At 38.0% G+C, this 24,853-nt stretch overlaps 1 protein-coding gene across 9 annotated transcripts in view; it reads right to left on the bottom strand.

Annotated features, from left to right (window-relative positions):
- LOC105478425 (heparanase 2 (inactive)) overlaps positions 1-24,853 on the bottom strand; it is an 870,370-nt gene that overhangs the window by 752,983 nt on the left and 92,534 nt on the right. For all 9 annotated transcript variants that reach the window (XM_071069334.1, XM_071069329.1, XM_071069335.1 and 6 more), the window contains one exon: positions 23,970-24,127. In XM_071069334.1, coding sequence (XP_070925435.1) covers positions 23,970-24,127 — 158 coding nt within the window. The remainder of the gene's footprint in view (positions 1-23,969; positions 24,128-24,853) is intronic.

Genomic DNA, 24,853 nt, shown 5'->3' with positions numbered 1-24,853 from the left:
GTCAAGGTTACAGTCAGCCGTGATTACACCACTGCACTCCCACGTGGGTGATACAGTGAGATCCAGTCTCAAAAAAAAAAAAAAAAAAAGACATAGCGTGACTGAATGGATTAAAAAACAATACTCAACTATATGCTGCCTACAAGAGATTTACTTCTCCTTTAAGGACACACAGGCTGAAAATGGAGGGATCAGGAAACCTACTCCATGCAAAAGGAAACCAAAAGAGAAGAGGGGTAGCTATAACTTAGATCAAGTAGACTTTAAGGCAAAAGCTGTTAAATGAGACAAAAAAGGTCATCAAACAATGATAAAGCAATTAATTAATGAAGAACATATAATGGTTATAAACATCTGTGCAACAAACATTGCAGCACCTAAATATATAAAGCAAAAATTAATATACCTCAAGGGAGTGATAGATAAGTACAATAATAGTAGGGTACTTCGATAACCCACCTTCAGCAAGGGACAGATTATCCAGAGAGAAAATTAATAAGGAAAAACTGGACTTGAACAATACTACAAACCAAATGGGCATAACAGACATATATAAAACATTCCATCCAATAGCAGCAAAACACACATTCTTCTTGAGCAAATACGGAAAATTCTCCAGGATTGGTCATATATTAGGCCACAAAAAAATCCTAACAATTTTAAGAGGACTGAAATCATAGCAAATATATTTTCCAACCACAAGAGTATAAAACTAGAAACTAGTAACAGGAGGAAATTCAGAAATTTCACAAATACATGGTAATTAAACAACATGCTGCTAAATAACCAATGGATCAATGGAGAACTTAAAAGGCAATTTTTAAAATATTGTAAGACAAATAAAAATGGAAACACAATATACCAAAACTTATGGGAAGCAGCAAAAGCAGTATTAAGATGCAAGTTTATAGAAATAAATGCTTACAGTGGAAAACAAAAGATTTTAAATAACCTAACATTATGCCTGAAGGAACTAGAAAAAAAGAACAAACTAAGCCCAAAGTTAGTAGAAGGAGGGAAATAATAAAGATCAGAGCAGAAATAATAAAATAGTGACTAGAAAAACAACGGAAAATATTACTACAACTAAAAGGTATTTGTTTGTTTGTTTTGAGATGGAGTCTCGCTCTGTCACCCAGGCTGGAGTGCAGCGGCATGATCTTGGCTCACTGCAACCTCCATCTCCCGGGTTCAACCGATTCTTCTGCCTCAGCCTCCCAAGTAGCTGGGACTACAGGCGCATGCCACCATGCCCGGCTACTTTTTCTATTTTTAGTGGAGACAGGGTTTTACATATTGGTTAGGCTGGTGTCGAACTCCTGACCTCGTGATCCACCAGCCTCAGCCTCCCAAAGTGCTGGGATTACAGGCATGAGCCACTGCGCCCAGTCTAAGAGCTGTTTTTTGAAGATAAAATCAACAAATCTTTAGCTAGACTAAGAAAAAAGAGAAAATACTAAAATAAATAAAATTATAAATAAAACAGGAGGCATTATAACTTGTACCACAGAAATACAAAGATCCTAAGAAACTACCAAGAGCGATTATATTCAAGCAAATTGAATAACCTGGAAGAAGTGGATAAATTCCTAGACACATACAACCTACCAAGACTGAATCATGAAGAAATAAAAAATCTGAACAGACCAATAATGATTAAGGAGATTGAATCAGAAATAAAAGGCCTCTCCTCAAAGAAAAGCCCAGGATCCGACAGCTTCCCTGCTAAATTCTACCAAACATTTAAAGAACTAATACCGATCCTTCTCAAATGCTTCCAAAAAATTGAAGAAGAGAGAATACTTCCGAACTCATTTTATGAGACCAGAATTACCCTGATATGAAAGTCAGACAATGATACTACAAGAAAAGATAATTATGAGCCAATATCTCTGATGAATATAGTTGAAAGATTCCTCAACAAAATGCTAACAAACTGAATTCAACAGCACATTAAGAGAATCATTCACCATGGCCAAGTAGAATTTATCCCAGGGATACATGGATGATTCGTCATACACAAATCAATAAATGTGTTACACCAATGGGGACAAAAAACTTATGATCATCTCAACAGACGTAGAAAAAGCATCTGACAAAATTTTACACTCTTTTATGATACAAACTCTCCACAAATTAAGCATAGAAGGAATATACCACCACACAGTAAAGGCCATATATGACAAACTCACAGCTAACATTATACTCAACAGTGAAAAGTTGAAAGCTCTTCTGCTAAGATGAGGAATAAGATAAAGATGCCCTCTCTCACCACTTCTATTCAATATGAACTGGAAGTCCTAGACAGATCAGTTAGGCATAAAGAAGAAATAAAGGCATCCGAGTTGGAAAGGAAGAAGTTAAACTGTCCCTCTTTGCAGACATAATCTTATATCTAGAAAACTCTAAGATTCAACCAAAAAACTGTTGGAACAATATACAAATTCAGTAAAGTTGCAGGATACAAAATCAGCATACAAAACTCACAAGCATTTTTGTACACTAACAATGAACTATGCATAAAAAAGAAATGAAGAAAACAATTCTATTTATAATAGCTACAAAAAAAGTAAAATACTTGAGGAATAAATTTAACCAAACACATAAAAGACTCGTACACATAAGAGCTATCCCATGTTCATGGATTCAAAGAATAAATATCATTGAAATATCCATACTGTCCAAAGAGATCTACAGATTCAATGCTGTCTCTAACAAAATCCCAATTGTATTTTTCATAGATTTAGGAAAAAATCCTAAAATTCATATGGAACCCCAGAAGACCCCAAACAGCCAAAACAATCTTGAGCAAAAAGAACTAAGCTGGAGGTCTTACACTACCTGATTTCAAAATATACAACAAAGCTTTCATAATAAAGAGAAAAAAAATATGGTACTGGCATTAAAAAATGACACATGTACCAATGGAACAGAACCAAGAGGCCAGAAATGGAGTCACACATTACACTCAACTGATTTTTGACAAAATTGCCAAGAACAGGCAATAGGGAAAAGACAGCCTCTTCAATAAATGGTGTTGAGAAACTGGATATCCACATACAGAAGAATGCAATTAGACCTTTATCTCACATCTTATATAAACATCAACTCAAAATGGTTTAAAGGGTTAAATTTAAGACCTGAAACTATAAAACTATTGGAAGAACACATACAGGAAAAGCTCTATGACATTGGCCTGGGCAATAATTGTTTGGATAGGAACAGGCAACAAAATAAAAATTTGACAAATGGGATTACATCAAATTAAAAAGCTTCCGAACAGCCAAGGAAACAATCAACACAGGGAAGAGACAACCAAAAAATGAGAAAATATTTGCAAACCATACATCTGATAAGTAGTTAATATTCAAAATATATAAAGAACGTAACTCAATAGCAAGAAAACAAGTATTTTTAAATGGGCACAGTCATTTCACAAAAGAAGATGGACGAATGGCCAACAAGTATATGAAAAAATGTTCAATGTCACTAATGATCAGGGAAATGCAAATTAAAACCATAGTGGCATCATCTCACATCTGTTAGAATAGCTATTACCAAAAAGACAAAAGATAATAAATGTTGGTGAGGGTGTAGAGAAAAGGAAACCCTTGCATACTTGGTGGGAATGCAAATCAGTAGAGCCATTATGGAAAACAGTATGGAAGTTCCTCAAGAAACTAAAAATCCAGCAATCCCACTACTAGATATATATCCATAGGAAATGAAATTACTATGTCAAAGAGATAGCTGCACTTTCATGTTCACTGCAGCATTATTCACAATAGTCAAAATAAAGAACTCACTTAAGTGTCCATCAACAGATAAATAAAGAAAATGTGGTATATATACATATATAACAGAAGATTATTCAGCCTTAAAAAGGAAGGAAATCCTGTCATTTGCAATAACAGGGATGAACCTAGGGGACATTAGGGTAAGCGAAATAAACCAGGCACAAAAAGACAAATACTACACAATCTCACTTATATTTATGAACCCGCAGAAGCAGAGAGTAAAATGGTGGTTATTGTGGGGCAGAGGGTTGGGTATTGCTCAAAGGATACAAAATTTCAGTTATAAAAGAATACCTTCAAGAGAGCTACTGTACAACATGATGACTATGGTTAGTAACAATATTCTGTAAAATCGCTAAGAGAATCGATTTTAAGTGTTCTCACCACAGAAAAATTTAAAAGTATGTGTGGTAATACATATGTTAATTAGCTCCACTGAGCCATTCCACAAGGTATACATATTTTAAAACATCATATTGTAAATAATATAGAATGTTTTTGTCAATTAAAGAAATAAAGTGCTTTGCAGAGGGTAGATGCTCAAGAAATGTTTATTCCCTTCCTTTCAAAGAAATTAGGGCCACTGACTCCAATTAGGAGGTCACCATTTTAGCATAAGGCCTGGAATAGGACAAAAACAGACCAAAGGCAAAGTGAGAAATACCAAAAGCAGTTGAACAGGTAGGAAAGAGAATTGGCACTGTATCAAAAAAGCTTCATTATACTCGAACTAAAAGAAACATTCTCTTACAGAAAAAACTGAGTCTCAAAATAAGAATGAAATTTTTTTTCTATCTTAAGAAAAAATAAGACTTCCAAGGTAAGTCCAAAATGCAGAGAAGAGAAAAAATACCCTTGGAATAAAATATTCTGGGTCATTACACTTCAACAAGAAGAAAAAAAAATTCTCTAAAGAGTTCAACATTGATGATCTGCTTCATAAACAATCTCTGATAAAGAATCATACAACTATTATAGAGACCACCTCTAGCCATAGGTTCCATCCGTCTGTGTCCAGGATCATAATGTCCATGACCAAAAGAAAGCATTATCATATTTCACTGAGCATTTGGCAAAAAAACAAAAAACACCATTTTCTTTGAGGCATTCACACCCACACGCAACTTCAGTTTGAGGCATATATCTTATGCAGTGTCACTGTCAATTCCCAGAGCCATTAAGAGGCATAGAAGGCTTATGTTCTTCCTTGAGTATTTGTGCTCTGGGTTCACCTTTTTAGTAAAAAAAAAAAAAAAATTCAAATGAGGCATTAAGAATTATGTACCAAGTCAAACTGCCCACCAATGGGCAGAGGTGGGGGAGCACAGATGTGAAATCCTGGCTCTGTTCCTCATAATCTATGTAGCCTTATGCAAGTCTGAGCCTCAATTTCCTCTTCTACAAAATGGGAATAATAACAGAATCTATCTCTCAGAGACATCATGAAAATTAAATGAGATATTATCAAATTAAAAAACATTTGTTCTTGAAAGGACATGCTCAAGGAAGTAAAAAGAACCCACAGAATGAGGGAAAATTTTTGTAAATCATATATTTGATAAAGGACTTATATCTAGAATATATGAAAACTCTTACAACTCAAAAATAAAAAGACAAATAACTGAATTTTAAAAGGGAGAATCTGAAGAGACATTTCTCAAAAGAAGATATACAAATGGTCAAAAAGTACAGGAAAAGATGCTCAACATTATTAGCCATCGGAGAATAAAAATCAAAACCATGATGAGATACCATTTCGCACCTACTAGGATATCAAGAATCAAAAAGAGAGCCAATAATAACAAGTGTTGGCATGGATGTGGAAAAACTGGCACCCTCATACCCTGCTGGTTCAAATGTGAAATGGTATAGCCATTGAGGGAAACAATTTGTCATTTTCTCAAAGAGGATAGAATTACCACATGACCCAGCATATATGCCTACTCCTTGGTATATACTCAAGAGAAGGGAAAACATATGTCCACACAAAACTTGTATACAGATTTTCATAGCAGCATATTCATAACAGCCAAAAAGTCCATTAAGCTAATAAATGGTTAAATGAAATGTGGTATATCCATACAGTGGAATATAATTTAGTAATAAAAGGAAATGAAATACTAATAATGTGCTACAACAAGTATTAACTTTGAAAACTCTATTAACTTGAAGAAGACAGTCACAAAAATGGGATCTAATTAAGCTAAAGAGTGTCTACACAGCAAAAGAAACTATCATCAGGGTGAACAGGCAACCTACAGAATGGGGGAAAATTTTTACAATCTGTCCATCTGGCAAAGGTCTAATATCCAGAATCTACAAGCAACTTAAACAAATTTACAAGAAAAAAAACCAACCCCATCAAAAAGTGGGTGAAGGATATGAACAGACACTTCTCAAAAGAAGACATTTAAGTGGCCAACAAACATGAAAAAAAGTTCAACATCACTGATCATTAGAGAAATGCAAATCAAAACCACAGTGAGATACCATGTCACACCAGTCAGAATGACGATTATTAAAAAGTCAAGAAACAACAGATGCTAGTGAGGCTGTGGAGAAATAGTAATGCTTTTACACTGTTGGTGGGAATGTAAATTAGTTTAACCACTGTGGAAGACAGTGCACCGATTCCTCAAGGATTTAGTACCAGAAATACCATTTGACTCAGCAACATCATTGCTGGATATATATCCAAAGGAATATAGATCATTGTACTATAAAGACACATGCACACACGCATATGTTTACTGCAGCACTATTTACAATAGAAAAGACATGGAACCAACCCAAATGCCCACCAATGACAGACTACATAAAGAAAATATGGTACATATACACCATGGAATACTATGCAGCCATAAAAAGGAATGAAATCATGTCCTTTGCAGGGACATGGATGAAGCTGGAAGCCATCGTCCTCAGCAAACTAACACAGGTTCAGAAAACCAAACACCGCATGTTCTCACTCATAAGTGGGAGTTGAACGAGAACACATGGACACAGGGAGGGGAACATCACACACCAGGGTCTGTCAGGGGGTTTGGGGGCGAGAGGAGGGTGAGCATCAGGACAAATAGCTAATGCATGCAGGGCTTAAAACCTAGATGACAGGTTGATGCAGCAAACCACCATGCCACATGTATACCTAGGTAACAAACCTGCACTTTCTGCACATGTATCCTGGGAATTTGAAGTAAAATAAAATTTTAAAAAGTCAGTCACAAACGACTACATGTTGTTTGATTCCCATCAATATGAAACATCCAAACTAAGCAAACCAATAGAGACAGAAAGTAGATTAGTGGTTGCCTAAGGCTGGGATGGAAAAGTTACGAGGAAATGGCCAAGGAGTGAGAGTTTTCTTTTTGGGCTAATGAAAATGTTCTAAAATTGACCATGGCAATGGCTGCACAACTCTAACTCTAAGAAAAGCCACTAAATGGTAAACTTTAAATGGTATGTGCATTGTATAGGATGTGAATTCTATCTCAATAAAGCTGTTTTTAAAGGAAGGTTAAGTAAGACAAATACTTGTAAAGTGTTTTGCACAGTGCCTAGCACCTTGGAAGTGCTCAATAAATGTAGTCTGATAATGTTGCTGATATTGTTGCTACTTCCAGAAGAAAATACGTTTAATCTAAAAAATGTTTGTCATGCATGTAATTGATGAGAGTAACCTGGTCCTTTAATCTCAAAATTATAAAACCATTCTGAAATGCAGAGGAAGCTTTAAAAAATCTCAGCAATAGTCTAATAACCTAAATTCTTTCCTTTTTTTTTTTTTTTTTTTTTTTTTTGAGACGGAGTTTCACTCATTGCCCAGGTTGGAGTGCAGTGGCATGATCTTGGCTCACTGCAACCTCCACCTCTGGGGTTCAAGCGATTCTCCTGCCTCTCCTGAGTAACTGGAATTACAAGCACCTGCCACCATGCCTGGCTAATTTTTTGTATTTTTGGTAGACATGGGGTTTCTCCATATTGGCCAGCTTATCTTGAACTCTTGACCTCAGGTGACCTGCCCGCCTCGGCCTCCCAAAGTGCTGGGATTACAGGCATGAGCCACTGCACCCATCCTAACCTAAATTCTTATAAACATTTACAACAATCAGAGATAATAACAACTGTAAATTTGTCTGGTGACACTTGTGAAGTCCTCCTCAACTATCTCAGGTAAAGTTTACTGCTTCTTCCTCTATAATTTCTACTATATCATTATCTAATCTATATGTCTTTTTTTTCCACTAAAGTGTAAGTTCTATCAGGACAAGACAATGTCTCATTCATTTTTGTATCCTATAAGGACAGCAAGTGCAATGCTGATATATAGTAGGTGCTTAATTGAATGAACATGTATCTGTGAAAATTCATGGTTATCTTATCATTTCTTATCTATCTGAACTCCTGTTTCAGCCCCCTTTAAGAAAGGAAGAAAGGGTTTGATAACTGACCAATGTAATTACAATCACATCTTTTCCTAACAGATTAAAACACCTGAACAAGTGAAGTTTTACTAGTTTCACCACAGTCTTGAACTCCCAAGCATTCTCAAGAATAGAAAAATAACCCATAACAGTTTATTTAAACCCTAGGAAAGCCTATGATAGCCCTAGCAAAACACTGAGAAGTTGATATAATCAGCCTGTGATCCCCACCATCACTAAAGCAAAATGCAAGGGCAGCCCCTCCCAGCTCCCCATGTTGTTTCTGCCTTTCCGTGAATATTTTCTCCTCTGGTTACCATAAGTAGTAACATTAGTATCTAGTACCAAGCTTTGCTGTTGCAAACTTCCAGGTAATGCCCTCCTCCTGATTAGAAATTCGCCATCTTATTTCTTTTTTTTTTTTTTGAGACGGAGTCTCGCTCTGTCGCCCAGGCTGGGGTGCAGTGGCCGGATCTTAGCTCACTGCAAGCTCCGCCTCCCGGGCCCACGCCATTCTCCTGCCTCAGCCTCCCAAGTAGCTGGGACCACAAGCGCCCACCACCACGCCCGGCTAATTTTTTGTTATTTTTAGTAGAGACGGGGTTTCACCGTGTTAGCCAGGATGGTCTCGATCTCCTGACCTTATGATCCACCCACCTCGGCCTCCCAAAGTGCTGGGATTACTGGCGTGAGCCACTGCGCCCGGCTGCCATCTTATTTCTTACCAGATACCCTGGTGATTCAAATGCACATTAAAAGTTTAGGCATTTTTGCCTTAAGAGCTGGCTGTGCCTGGCTTTAGATTCAAGCTGGCTATACTTGGGATCTAGAGTTGAACGCCACTACAGACCAGCTGAAGTGCATTTGGCAAATCACTTCACCCAGAGGGTCTTACCCTGTGTGCACTTTAGAACTACCTGGGGAGATTTTTTAAAATCACAATGCCTAAGCTCCACCCTAGAGATTGATTGAATTGGCCTAGGACCCAGTTTTTGTTGTTGTTGTTGTTGTTGTTGTTGTTGTTGTTGTTGTTGTCGTCGTCGTCCTGCTGCTGCTGCTTGTTCGTTTTTGAAACAAACTCTGTCACCCAGGCAGGAGTGCAGTGGCATGATTATGTCTCACTGCCTCACACTCTAAAGCAATCCTCCCGCCTCAGCCTCTCAAGTAGCTAGGGCTACAGGTGTGTGCTACCAAGCCCAGCTAACTTTTTGTTTAGTAGAAACCGGGTCTCCCTATGTTGCCTAGGCTGATCTCAAACACCCTGGCCTCAAGTAATCCTCTTGGCTTAGCCTTCCAAAGTTCTGGGACTTCAGGTGTGAGCCACTGTGCCTGTGCCCAGTATTTTTTAAAGCTCCCCTAGCTAATACTAATGGACAGCTAGAATTGGGAACCACTGATTAACTTCTATAAGCTTCTATCAAATGGGACAATTAATAATACCTGCCTTGTGGGGGTGTGAAAACCAAATCTGATCACCTTTGAAAAGCTCTTGGTCCCGTACTTGTGACATTTAAGTGATCAACAAATGGTAGTTATTATTATAATACCTGGAAACTCGAAATGAATGCAACAGCAGGGATAAAAAGAACAGGCTCAGATTGCACTAGTCTGGTCTCATCCTACAGGTAGGTAACTGCCACATTCAAAGAATACATTATCTCCAAGGACAAGTTTGCCCCTTACCTGACACTCTGAGTTTCCTTGAAGCTTTCTGAAGGAAACTCAGAGTGTCAGGTAAGGGGCAAACTACCTCTGCAAGGTGTCAGAAAGGCCAGCACCTTCATTTGGAATTTATTGATGGAAGGTGGGGAAGCATGATTTCAGCAAGTCTGTAACACAGGAAATCCCCCTTACCACACCTTCCTGATTTACACTGATTCTTGATACACACCACATGTGTCCTCAACTCTCTTTTCCCTCCCCCTAAGTTTTCAATCATTTTGTTCCACATTTAGGTGATGAAAACTTAAAACCTGTGGTTATAACTTCTATGAGAAATTTCATTTTGAAAGCTTGCTAAATTTCAACTTTATTGCCATGAGAAAAACAAAAGAAACAAAAGACCTCAGTCATTCACTGACACAAAAACCCCAAGTGAAGACATTTCATGAGTGTAAGTTTTCCGCTGCAAGTTGTTGAAAATCCTGACTTTTGGACAGGGGTGCCATTCATTTGCTTCTACAAATGTTCTATGAAACAATAGCACTTATTTTTCTAATAGTTTTAGGTTACATGTTTAGTTTCATGTATGGATTTTAATTTGGCTAAGCCCAGCCTGTAGATCCTTTTGAATCTACATCTCACAGGATTTACCCTAAGTCTACTTTTCCAAGGAGATTCGTAATGGCCAGGCAAATAAGTCCATGATCTGCTTTTCTAACAATTACAAAGAAATAAACACCCAGATGAGAATAACATACTTATCAGGCCACTGAGAGATAACCAAAGATTTACCTCAATGGTGATTATGTTCATTTTTTAAAGTGTGCATGGCTTAGTGACTAAGTCACCAGAAAGCTCAAGTTCTTTTTCCACTCCTCTGCTTATTCACTATGGGCCTCCTCTGCAGTAAAGGAAACAGACTCTTCCTCCCTCTCACTGGGTGCAGTGTGATAGCTAATGAGTGTCTGCATTTCAAAGGCTTTTAGAATCTTTTTGGAAGTTTCTGAAGTGATTTTGGTATCCCACAGACTGCTCTCAAATAGTGCTCCTATTCTCTGGACTGGTTTCTTGGGTTCGGGACCTGCTGTAAAGGGGGTCTGGGATTCAAGTCCTAAGTCTCCAAGAATGGCATTCTACAGCTTCTTCAGGAGTCTGTCAATGAATGACAGTTCAAAAACATGGAAGTAAACTCACCCCTGCACACATACAAGCACACATGGCCTCTCTCAGAAACTCTAGCCTCCCAGAGAACCTGTTTCAGATTGGCCCAACCACCCCCAAAACACAAGTACCTACCCCAGTTCACTTCAGAGGAGTGGAGGGATTACTTTTAGCTGTTAAACTTCATTTAAGAATGTCATGCTTAAAGGTGTAAGTACTGAGTTCTAATCCCAGGTCTCCTACTTAAAAGCCCTGTTACTTTGAGCAACTTCCTTGAGTCTGTTTTCTCAGTTATAAAATGGAGATGCCAATTTAAAATAAGATTACTGTACTGTGAAAATCAGAGGAGTTTTTACAATCTTTAAATATTACAAATGTAGAGTGTAATTATTTTTCTCCTGAAAACAACTGGCTAGGGAGCTATTAAAAAATGGTGACCTTCTTCTGCCTTCTTTATTCTCTAACTAAACATTATCCTAGGTATTTAAAAATCTTTCTCTGTGAGCTGACTAGTATTCAAATTCGCAGAGCACCTTTAACGAGATGAGTGATATTCAAAGAGAATCAAAAATTCCTGAGCCAGGATTTCTTACAAATGACATAGTGATACACTATTTCAGCCAAAAATCAAAATAATGTTAGTGTCACTTTCTATCTGCATCCAAAACTTTACAAAGCACTTGTTTTATTAAAGGATATCATATTTTGATGCAAAAGGTTTTGCTATCGCCATTTTTGTGACACTTACCCAAAGAATGTACTATAGTTAAAAGGATTAGGATGGATAATGGTGTTTAAAGAGATGTTACAGGGAAAGAATTAATTGAGATCAGAGAAATATGATACTACAGCACAAATAACAAACAAATAACTTGTTAAAAAAAAAAAGTACCGATGAAAGAGAATAAACAACAGTTCCTCTGCATATATTCTTTACCCACTGAAAAGCAGACCATAATTACCAACTATAAGGTTATCTAGACAAGCAAGTTTTATAACAATGTGATTCTATCTATATACTTTAAAATGTATATACTTCTGTGTGCATAGCAAATGATCCGAAAAGATACGTGTCAGACTGTTGAAAGTGGTTATACCTATGGAGTAGAATTGGGGATGGAGGCCAGGTGTGGTGGTTCACGCCTGTAATCCCAGCACTTTGGGAAGCTGAGGCAGGCGGATCACGAGCTAAAGAGATGGAGACCATCCTAGCCAACACAGTGAAACCCTGTCTCTACTAAAAATACAAAAATTAGTTGGGCGTGGTGGCGCGTGCCTGTAGTCCCACCTACTCTGGAGGCTGAGGCAGGAGAATCTCGTGAACCCGGGAGGCGGAGGTTGCAGTGAGCTGAGATTGTGCCACTGCACTCCAGCTCCAACCTGGTGACAGAGTGAGACTCCGTCTCAAAAAAAAAGTAGGGATGGAATATAAAAGGAGGTTTTCACTTTTTTTTTTTTCCTTGACGGAGTTGCACTCTTGTTGCCCAGGCTGGAGTGCAATAGCTCACTGCAACCTCCACCTCCCAGGTTCAAGCGATTCTCTCGCCTCAGCCTCCCAAGTAGCTGGGATTACAGGTGCCTGCCACCACGCCCAGCTAATTTTTGTATTTTTAGTAGAGATGGGGTTTCACCATGTTGGCCTGGCTGGTCTCAAACTCCTGACCTCAGGTGATACACCCGCCTCAGCCTCCCAAAGTGCTGGAATTACAGGCGTGAGCCACCGCACTTGGCCAGCTTTCACTTTTTATTTGATGTACATATTATTTAATGACAGTACTCATGTGCATGCAATACATTGATAAAAAAATAAATAAAAAGCATAAATCTGTAAAAGTATAAGAAGTTAAGCAAAAACTACAGTGGAAGAGAGGTTATTAGCATATTAGCTACCAAATCATTGAGAAATAACCAGTCAACAAGTACTTACTGAAGAGCTACTACATAAAAGGCACTTTACTAGATTGTAGAAACTACAGAAATGTTACAATCACTACTCTCGCAGTGCCCTATAATCTAGGAGTAGAGCCACGTTTACATGAACATTCACAAAATACCTGAGAACATAAAGCAGAATATGAAAATAGCCACAAGAGTGATTTTCAGACAATAAGTATTTTAGAAACTCAGGCTCAATAAGTGTTTCATAAATGAATTAAACACTTTGAGCTAAGATAGTAAAGAATCATAGAAAAGGAGGACAAACTTGAGCAGGGCTTTGAAAAGTAGGCAGAATTCAGAAATGGGTAGAATGTGGCAGAGAGATGATGGGGTGGAATATCCAAAGGGTTAGAAATGAAAAGAATGTCAGAGAGGGTAGAAGTAGAGTAAAAAGCTATACCATCTGCTTGTGAATAAACAGGTTCCTATAGGGAGGCAGAGAGAAGAAGCTGGCCAAGGAGAGTAGGCTGACTGTAGGGAGCCTTGGAAAGCTCAAAAACTTGAGCTAGCAGACAAGGGATGTCGGTGAAGGTTTCGAGCTAGGGATGACAGGAGGAAAGTGGAGCTTCAGAAAGGTTAATCAGACAACAAGATGGAGAGAGGCTGATAACAGGAAACCCAGCTGAGATGCTACAGAACAGGTGTGAGGTGTCCAAATCAGATGAAAATAGTCACAGGGGAAACAACAATAATTATTATTTAGCCCTATTTTCAAGCAAACTTTCAAACCAGACTCCAGTTAATATAAAGGCCTTTCCTCTTGGGGAAGGGCCTTTGAAGCTGACTTGGTAGAGGAATGAGAAACACTGTGCTGCTATGTTATAATAGGGGTAAATGAAAATCACCAGCTTTGGAGAGAGACTGTCCTGGAGTCAACCACAGCTCAGTCATTTACTAGTACAGTTACTTAACCCCTGAGACATTTTGCAGACTATATAACCTCTTTGTTCCTTGATTTCTTCATTTTAAGTGTCTATGGCTGTGTTCTCCACTTGAATTTAACAAAATCTCAGTTCAAACAGAAAGATAAGGGAAAGAGGTATGAAGAAAAGGCTTTCTTGAAATATCCCCCTTATCAGTTCCCTTTTCTCTTCACAGGACTTCATTAGGCTTAGAACTTGAAGGAAGAATAAGTCAGAGTATGGTTCAGTGTATAAGTAAAAAATAATTATAAAATTGCCCAGTAATTTTTTCAAATATTCTCAAAACTGTCCAATAATTTTTTCAAATATTCTTATTTCTCTTTTTTCCTGAAATTTCCCTTACGTCAATAACACCATTGATCCATTTCTATTATTCCCTTCAACGCATCTGCTTCCAAAATATACCTCCTTCCCAGAGAAACTACAAGTCCTTTCCTACATTGGATCAGTTGTTCTACTCCTTCAACATGTCCTAAAATGTGACAATCATTTCTTTCCATTGTTCATGTGTCTTCCTGCAGTTATCATTCTCTGTTTTACCTAACAACTATTTGTGTCATAACCCACAAGATCTTTGAATATGTTCATGGGACTATATTCATGGGAAGGCCTATGGCACACATTTTTTTAATGCTCCACAATGGTCAGTTTAGGGGTTTTGGAGCCAGACAAATGAAAGGACTAATAAATAAGACAATGCATGATTAAAAGATTGTATCCCTCTCTTATCTAAGCACGGTGAAGAGAGTACGGGACTGGGATCTAATCCTGGTTCTACCAACGATTTAATACTTCATAGCAGACGTTCCATTTAACCTTGAAGGTTTAATGACTGATATCACTGAGTCCCTGTAGCACAACTCATTAGCTAGGTAGTCTTGGGCAAATTGCTTAACCTCTCTGTGCCTTGGTTTCCCCATCTGTCAAATGGGGTAAACAGTACTTTTCTCATAGGGTTGATGGAAGGATTAATGTATTATTGCATGTACATTGCTTAAAACAGTACCTGGCATGTAATAAGCATTCAATAACATTAAGTATTATTATTATGGTTTTGTTATTACTATTATTGGGCTGCAGAGAAACATTCATTCTTCCATAGTATTTAAGAGATAATGTCCCAAATCTGGGCAGTTTACCTATTCCCAGCTTTCTAACTTCACATTCCAAACCAAGTGAAAATAAGGTACTAGTTTAACCCCTAATTCCTTTAACACAAACATATACATACATGCACCCATCTTTTCAAAATATACAGCATATATATTTCATTCTTCATTATTTGCTACACGATAACCAAAACACATATATTTAGCCTTGTAAATAACATAAATACTTTGACTTAATGTGTCTGTTCCATGCAGTATGATGATGGTTATGTCTATATGGGTTTTTGTATGTGTAACAATGGCAGTGTATTTTTATTGTAAATTCCTAAGGACAAAAATGACCTGCTTAAGTCAGTCTGGGTACTTGGACTAAACTGGAGTACACTTTCAGAAAAGAATTTTAGAAAAAATTCAGAGAAAGATAGAAAGATTAATGGGTACTGACTTAGCAGAAGGTTTAATGAAAGACGGAATTTGAGCAGAGCTTTCAAGAACAGGTAAAATTTTCAATTTCAGGGGAGAGGGAGATGTGTGTTCAACATGGAAATTATAGTATATGTAAGTGGAGAGGTTAAGAACTAAGCAAAGATTGGTATAACTAACTAAAGAGAGGACACTGGAGAGCACTATGAAATTTATATTTAATATATAAGATCACAGCACTCTTGAAAGTACAGTTTATTCCTCTTGATTGCCCCAATATCTAGCACTAAGTCTGGCTTATATATAACTGATAATCAAAAAACATTTATTGAATTGAGCAAAATTACCCTGTCTTTTATGATATCAGAGTGAAGAAAACTGAATGGAACTGAACTCAACTCAATCAGATCACGAAAGTCAATGGATAAAATAACAAACTTGTACAAGGTATGTAAACCCTGAACAGCACTAACCACTAGTCAAGAAGTATGTATTCACTTTGCCTAAATTACCGTTGATGAACCAGTTCAGGGAATGAAACACCAAATTCTCTCATTCTCATATTCATTCTCACTCTCTTTCTCTCTGACACACACACACACAAACACACACACACACACACACACACACAGCTCAGAGTTTCAATCTACCGTCTTATAGACTGAGATAGCTGAAAGCATGATTAAGGAACTAAGAAGTACCCATATTAAGATACTTAACATTGAATCCATTTTGATGAAGGATTCTCAGACACGGCTCCTGACCATAGGAGTCCAGATCACGTGACCAGCAGGCTAAGCAAAACCAGAAAACTATTTGAAAGAAACTGTTTTTCTTCCATGAGGTCCCCATCCCATCAGTAGGGACTGGGAGAACAGGAGAGATAATGTAAATGAATTTGGCAGAAGAAATAATAATTTGGTATTGGCAAGAGTAGTACAGTTGCATTGTACAAAAAAAAAATTGATGAATTTCCTTTTTCCCCAATACCCAGGTGGTAAATTATACAAATGTGGTCAGCATTAAAAGGTTTATTTACTGGTTTTTCTGATTCACTGAAATTAATTAAGCTACCTCCACAAGTAATGGACCAGTATTTCTTGGTCTGTACCACTTCTAGTAGTATGCACGTGGCCACAATGACTACATTGTGACTAGACATGGTGACTAAATCTTTCTAAGATACAAAATCAAATTTACTGGGATATAGTGAACTGCAGCTCACACCCAGGGACTGCATACAAAATTTCAAAGGTATTACAGAAATGCATCCATTTTTATTTCAAAAGGCAGAATAAAATAAACATAAATAAAACTTCATAAACATACATAAAAACTTCAGGTGATTACTGATGCCTTTTAATACAATATGAAATTATATCAAATCCTTCTAAAGTTATTGGCAGACAAATTGTGAAATGCCAAGGATGAAGTTAGAATGAAGGCTTTTCTAGGGCCTACAATTCTCTCAAAACTGCTTTTGGCTGCTGCTGCTGAAGTGACAAGAAGTCAGTAGTACGTAATTTGACAATTACACCTAGGCCCCATTAATCTTCCCAGCTTCAGTGTCAAACAGGGGCCTGAAACTGGATGCCTACTCAATGAGTAAATAAATGAATATTATAAAATACTAGCCTGTTTTTACTCTACAAAAGAAGGAAGAATAACATAAAATAACAAGCAAATTTTAAGACCTTTTACTTTATAAAACTTGCAATGTAAGAATCTAATTAATAATTCAATTTTATTAATCTAATTAATAATTGCATTTTAAGCATGCTTTGTAACTCAAACCTTGACAAATGCAGTTATTATAACACAGTTTAGTTAGAGGGAGGGAATGAATGTGTCAAGTGATTTGGAAAGGGAAGATGGGACAGAGCAAGTGTCATGGAAGGCCCCTATTGAAAATGTGTCCTTCCCTTCTCCAGTGCAGTAAAATCAGTTATAATAGCCTCTTTTTTCCTTTAGGGCCAATTCCATTTTACTATGCCTAAATTTCAAGATTCCCATAATCTGATCTGGATTTACCCAACCAACCTTTTCTCTCACACATGTACTTTCTTTTTCTTCTTCTTCGATTATATGTTTTGGAGTTAAGAAAAATAGATTAGAATATATTAAAACCCAATTTAGACATAATTCTAGCAATATGAACTTTGGGATAATTTCTAATGTACTTTATTTTCATATATTTTTCTTTAATTATAAACATTTCTATTTAACAAAAATGTGTAAATAGGCTTCTATAAAAGATATTTTGACATGGTTCTACCACATGAACTAAGATAATTTCTAACATACTTTCAGGGTGGTCTCCTTCCTGCCCAAATATATATGAGGATTTGCCTGATGCTCTTTCCCTTGAGTTGCATATCCTCTCTTCTTGTCTCTGTCTCTCTAAGGTCTACCTACCTATCTAACTCCACCTAAGGCTTACCAGCATCACTAGCATTCAACTCTACTTTTCTTGTTATACCCTGGCAAACTATTATATTCCACTTAGCACTTCATTCTAAATTGTCTTTCTGTTTTTCTTCAGTTTTATCAGTGTTAATGTTGTCTCACCAACTACACTACTGGTTCATTGACAGCAGGACACAGTATCTTTTGAAGAATACAAGTCAGGTATCTTGTAGAGTATCCTCCAGTTTGGGTTTGACTAATGTTTTCTCATGTTTACTGAGAGTTACAGATTTGGGGAAAGAATGTCACATGGTGAAGTGCCCTTCTCATTATATCATATCAGAGAATAATACATGATATCAATATGACTTATCTGCTGATGTTAACCATAGTCACTGATAAAATGATGTCTGTCAGTTTCTCCAGTGAAAAGTTACTATTTTCCCCTTTGGAGACTCTCTTCTTTAAATCCAACTCACACTCAAGGGAAGAAGAATTAAGCTCCACCTCCCAGAGGCGGAGAATTTGTGGACATATATTAAAACCACCACAATAATTAGTTAATAATATTATGAGAGAGATGATTTAAGGCTATGCAAATATCCTCTTTTAAAGTTCCACCCACTAAGTTCAACACTTGATTAATGCATCTTGCTTAAAGCAATTATTACTGTTGTGTTCTAATGGTGATTTGGGATAGCATCCTTTATTTATTTTATATTCTGCCATTCTTTGGCATGAAACTAAACAGAGAGTAGATAATCAGTACATACTTATTAAATGTAACAGAATTTTAAAACATTATGTGAAAGAAAATGAGATAATAGAAGGTGGATAAGTTCAAGGCAAATATATATTTTGGCAGTTGTGCTATTCTTACACCATAAGTCTTGATTGATAGAAGGGGATTAGAAAGAAAAAGAATTAACTACTTCATCTGTGGAAAAGCTTCCTAGAGAAAAGAGAATAATAATAGTTATACAGTGTCTTAGAGTTTACAAAGTATACACACATTCATCATTTAGAATTTAGAAGCTCTCTGAAGAGAAAAATCTTCAGGAGATAAAGATAAAAGATATTTGAAAGTTGTGAAAAGGCACAGTTACACCAGGAATTGAAAAATCAGGGATAGAAATTACATTAGACTAACAAAGAAAAGCAAAAGTAAAGGCAAGGTAGAAACAGATACAATTTTTTTTTAAATGTAGTTCTAGTACAAGGCTTTAAACTGGGTGATAAAGTTAATTTAACACATAGCATAAAATCAAGACAACTTAGACAACCAAAGATAAAGAGCACATGATTAAAATCATGAAGAATGTCATTAAAAAATAAGCATCAAGAATGGACTGCATGGGAATATGTGTTGAAAGTGTAAAATGAATAGAAGCTTCATGTATACCTTCACTTATTTCTCCACTGGTCACCTCCATTTTCCCAGAGCCTTTCACAGTGTTTTTAACCTAGTATACACCCAAGAAAATTTGCTGAAGATCTACCATGTATCATAAAGGCTAGACATTGTGGATATACAATAATTAGATATGGTCTCTTCCTATAAAGAATTTGCATTCTGGATGGAAAGGTAAAATATGTATCTGTGTATATATATAAAGTTGAATGTATGTATATATAAAATTGAATGTGTATATATAGTGTATATATGTGTGTGTGTATATATATGTGTATATATATATGAAGTTAAATGGCAAAACAAGGCAGAAGGAGCCAAAAGAAAAGCATAAAGAGTAAAAGCTACAGCAGTCTAGAGAAAGAAGAGATCACTGTGGAATGACCTGTTCAAGAACATTTTTGTGCAAATAAGGAACATTTGCAATGGGCCTTCAAAAACTAGATGGGATGGAGTAAGCTCTGACTTGAGCCAAGAGAAAGACATTCAAGGCATATTCATATGCTAACTGAACAAAGGCATGGGGTTGAGATAATAAAGGTGCTTTAAGGAGACAGTGAACAATCAAGTTTGGCTGTAATAAAAGGTATATGGAAACACAGGGTAGCAAAAGTAAGCTGAGACTGAAATGTGAAAGGCTGTGAATGTCAAGTTGAGGAGTTTGAACATATTATGTAAGCAATCCAAAAATAACCATAGTTTTTAGCAAAAGAGTAACGTGATGAATATGACATTTTAGAAATATTAAGCTGGCTTTTGAGGTACATTAAAAAATGGTGTACGTCTTCATTAAAGATGCAGCTATGGTCTTAAAAAACATGCATACAAATAAACTACATTGAATATAATACAAAGAGGGGAAGACTGGGAAAAAATAAACTTAAGAACAGAAGAATAACCCAAGATTTCTTTGTTGAGAGCAAGTAAAGCATAAACATAGAACAAAAAGGAAGTTATGCAACGGTAAGATTCCTAGGGTATAAAGAACAACTCTATTTTTACTTCTTCCATCATCACTATGTGTGTATGTAATTCAAGGTGCCTAAGCATAGAGTAGAATAGTTAGCTGCATTAAAGGAGTAACCAGTGAAACTCCCAAAGTGATACATAAACAGTGGTTTTACAAAGTTAGAGAAAATACAGTTGCATTAATGTGCTCAAAAAGTATTTGGAAAACAGAAGACACATGAGTTGTTAATTGCATTATTAATTCATGGGAAAACAAGGGGAACAACAAAATCACATCAGGGGCTGGGCACAGTGGCTCATGTCTATAATCTCAGCACTTTGGGAGGCTGAGTTGGGCAGATCACTTGAGGTCAGGAGTTCAAGACCAGCCTGGCCAACATGGTGAAACCCCATCTCTACTAAAAATATAAAAATTAGCCGGGCATGGTGGCATACACCTGTAATCCCAGCTACTCAAGAGGCTGAGGCACGAAAATCACTTGAACCCGGGAGGCAGAGATTACAGTAAACCAAGATAGTGCCACTGCCCTCCAGCCTGGGCGACAGAGGAGACTCCATCTCAAAAAAAGAAAAAAGAAAAAAGAAAAAAAAGAAATCATATCAGGGTAGCAATATAAACGGATTAACCAGAAGAGTGGAGGCTTTTTGCTCAACACTACAACTATCCATTCATTTTAACATTAGTACATAACAAAAGCCACCTTTGGTTCTCAACTCTGTTCCTTAAAGATAATTCTCCCTACATTCTCTCAATCCTCTCAAGTAATTCCATAAATCTACCTTGTGCCTTCTGCAAAAACTTCAGTCTCATGAAATCTTACTCACTCCTTAATCCCACTTTAAAACATTAAATATATATTATAAATTTGCTGACATTGTCGTTAATGAAAGTAAGAATCCTTACCTTTCTTAGTGTTGTGCAGTCAAAAAAAGTAACTTACAAACATTACCTCTTAGAACCTTCAGAGAAGCAATGCACAGTAGGTAATTATCATCATCCACATGCTATAAACAGTAAGCCCCGGGCCACACATTCATAAGTGATAGGGCCAGGCCTTCAGTGCAAGCTTCCTAAGTCCAAATTCCATTTTCTCTTCACTGTATCATTCAGTTTCATAATGTGCCAGTAGGTATATCTTATTACTCAAAATGTATGTTGTTATTCTGTACTATGTTTAAGTAAATACATCTTTTAATAAGATGCCTTTATGCCCAAGTGCTTACTACAGGGCCATTTCCTAAGAAGGCTTAATTACTTTAAGATGCTCGTGATGATAACAGTTATCACTAGATGAAAAGGGACAACGGAAGCATAATGTTTTCAAAATTGCTGAGACTATACCAAGAACATTTTGCCTTGAATTCTGCAATGCAACATGCAACAACAAAGACAGTAGGGGTAATTTAAGGATATGTGAGCTTCAAAGGGCAGAAATAGGACATTCTCACTCTCTTTAACTCGGCTAAAGTCTCAAATACTGATATAGTTCAGAGCATCTTATTACTAGGAAAACATAAATCAAAAGGAGTTCAGCTAGGAGCAATAAAACAGATTAGTGTCTGGAAGGACTGACTTTAAAGAAAGTTTTAAAAGAATTAGATCCAGGTAGTCTAGATAAAAAACAGCTATGAGGAAACATTTTTTTTTTTAAGCTAACACCCACACCAAAGGCAGAAATTATTTTGAAGATAGATGTCTAAAAAATGCAAACAGGAATAATTGTAAATACTTATAAAGGGAAAATTCAGGAGAAATTTCCCAGCAAAAGCTTACGGGACAGAAGAATCTCTCCCCTATGAGTGGTGAAAAACTACATTCCTAGAGATATTTAATGCCAGGTTGGACAAAACAAGAAAAGGATTCCATATGGAATGATCCTATACTGGCCCCTGACATGATAGAAGGACTGAAGGTGACCTCTTGGATCTTTTCCATTTATGTTTTTTTTTTTTTTAATTCTATGAAGTTTTACAGGGCACTGCCTTCTGCCAATTTCTTTTCTCCCCATGATGCTCACTTTCTCCTTTCACAAAGGGAAACAAATTGTAGCCTTCATTTTAAGCAGATCTCATTGTTCTCAATGTAACATAATCCTAGGTACAAGGTTGAGAGAAACAGACCAATTTCTAAACTTATAATCTTTCTCCGCACCCCCGCCCCCACCCCCAGCAATTCCCGGGGCTCTTACAAGTTTTCCCACAAACTAAAGAGGAAATAGTTCAAATGGATTGGAAGAAGAGCTATCTCATTGGGAAAACCATTAATATTCTCCCTTCTTATGTCTGATCACAGAGCTGACAGTGACCCTGGGAGCTATAAGGTTCTGGGTCAAATTACCATCAGAGGTGCTGTTAAAGACTATCTTTTACCTTTCAGCATTTATGCTGAGTAACAGCAAAAAGTCCACTTGCAATCCACACTTTTATAGCAATGACTTTTATCTTTGAAAAGATATAGCCTTAAACACCTACATGCTTTGGCAAATGTTATAAAAGAGTAAGTCCTAGTCATGCTCCAAACTCAAGAAGCCTCAGCCTTGCCCTCTTTCTCTTATTCTGGCACTTTAAAAAAACGTTCCTCAGCCACCCTTGAAATACATTCCAATACCTCTCCAGAAGTTCTTTTCAATGAAGGCCCAAGAAAATACAAGGGCATTTGCTCCTTTAGCTGATTGGTAAGAACAAGATGTAACAAAATTCAGAGGGCTCTGAAAACCTGTCCCTGAGCCCTTTATATATAAAAGTGTAGTTTACTTATGAGAAGGAACAACAGCCGGGAGAAAGCCCTCCAAGAATGGACACTAATGCCTCTCCTATCCCATCTTAACAGTGTCAATAGCTCAAGAAACGCCAATACCCATCGTGCCTCTTTGAAAGCACATCCCTCCACTTAAACAGAAAGTTCATAGATGTTAACACCTAGCCTTCTAAACAAAAATTTTTCAATAGCATTTTCATTTTTTTCCCTAGTAAAAATGAGACTGTTCAAACCAAAAAAGATTGGCCTCTCTGACTGAAATAGGATTTCAAGTTTTCAAAGCCCTTCCAACACTTACCTAATTCGGTCAGGAAAGAAAGCTGGCATTTGTAATCCCATTTTAAAACAGAAAAAAATGCAACTCTGAGATTAGGCAATCTGAAGAAGAACTAACTGTGGAGATTTCCAAACCTTCCTCAACAAGGGACCAATTTAAAAGGGATTATTCCAGAATACTTTAGAGTGCACTTCAAAAACGGCTGAATCCCTTCTGTACCCTCATCACAGGAAGGCAAGAAATAAGAAAAACAGAAAGGCACTTTGCCTAGAATTTTAGCAAAGAAATATGACTCTGACCTTTAATAATCTATGAACCTGGCTGAATTTTCTCAAAAAACCTGCTTTATCTACACCCCGCAGGACAAGCCCGCTAGCAGCCTCCAAGACAGCCGCCCAGCAAAAGGCCAGCAGCTGGGTGAGGACAACCTGGAGAACCCCCTTTGCGCAATGAGGTCAGGAGTTCCACACTGCAGCGTCTCCTCGTCTGAAGCTTCCAACTTTTCATTTTCAGGCGACCTGCAACCAGGTTCTCCAAATCTGCCCCAACGCGCGCGCGCGCGCATACACACACACACACGCACACACGCGCGCGCACACACACACACGCACACACACACGCACACATACACACACACGAACATAGAGACACACAAACCCAGCGGGTGCTCGCTTCCGCTCCCCGATAAAGAATGGTAATCAAGTTTCTCACCATCCTCATAGTTTTTGAGATAGTAATCCGGGCCCGGGCCCCCGCGGCTTTTCGCCGGGTTCCTCAGGTTCTGGAACTGCAGGAAGTCGGTCCTTTTGCCCCCGAAGCGCAGAAAGGCGGGCGAAAGTCCCCGGGCCAGGGTCACCAAGCGCTTGGAGCTGCAGAGGAAGAGAATAAGAGAAGAAAGTTCCCTGGGACAGGACGAGAGCGCGTGGGGCACGGAAAAGGGCCCTCTTCCTACTCCCTGAGGGTGACCTGGCCAGGGCTAGAGGCTCTGTGCCTGCCCCAGCCGGTAGTCCACGCTGGCCCCTGGCCGTTCCCGCAGCTTCTAGCTAGTGCCCCGCGCCCCAGCCCGCCCTCACCGCCCAACTCCGGGGGCTATGCCTCTCGCTTCCAGGCGCCCGCAGCGGCCCCCTCCCGCAGACACCCAGATCCTGATCTCCTAAAGGCTACAGACTGTATTTGTTCATAGAGTGTTTGTACGGGGTGGGTGTACGTGCTACGAGCACGGCGCTAAAGCGTAGTTGCCCGGCTTCTGCCACTGCCAGGAAAGCGCTCCGGGTGGAGACGCGCTAGGCGCGCCTACCTCTGGCTTCCGACCCTTGCCAAAAACCTGTATGCTGAAAGCCGGCATTGCCTCCTCAGCCCCAGGGGCCCCACAAACCTCCGTGCAGGAGGTGAAACCTGCCTTTTTTCTCTCAGACCAGGCCCGGCGCCTGAGCTTAAGCGGATTCCTACTTTCTTTCTTTTAATGTCCGAGTTGATTTGTCTTTTTCACTATATTGTAAAAACCGCATTGTTTCCCAAATCCCCGGACGGAGAGATCCCCAGGGTAAACCCTTGCCTTTCCAAGAACACTTCTCCACTCCCGCACCACCACCACC

This window comes from Macaca nemestrina, chromosome 9 (genome assembly GCF_043159975.1).
Source record: "Macaca nemestrina isolate mMacNem1 chromosome 9, mMacNem.hap1, whole genome shotgun sequence".
Classification (NCBI taxonomy): Eukaryota; Metazoa; Chordata; class Mammalia; order Primates; family Cercopithecidae; genus Macaca; species Macaca nemestrina.
The sequence above is the reverse complement of the archived record's forward strand: the minus strand, read 5'-3'. Positions and strand labels throughout refer to the sequence as shown.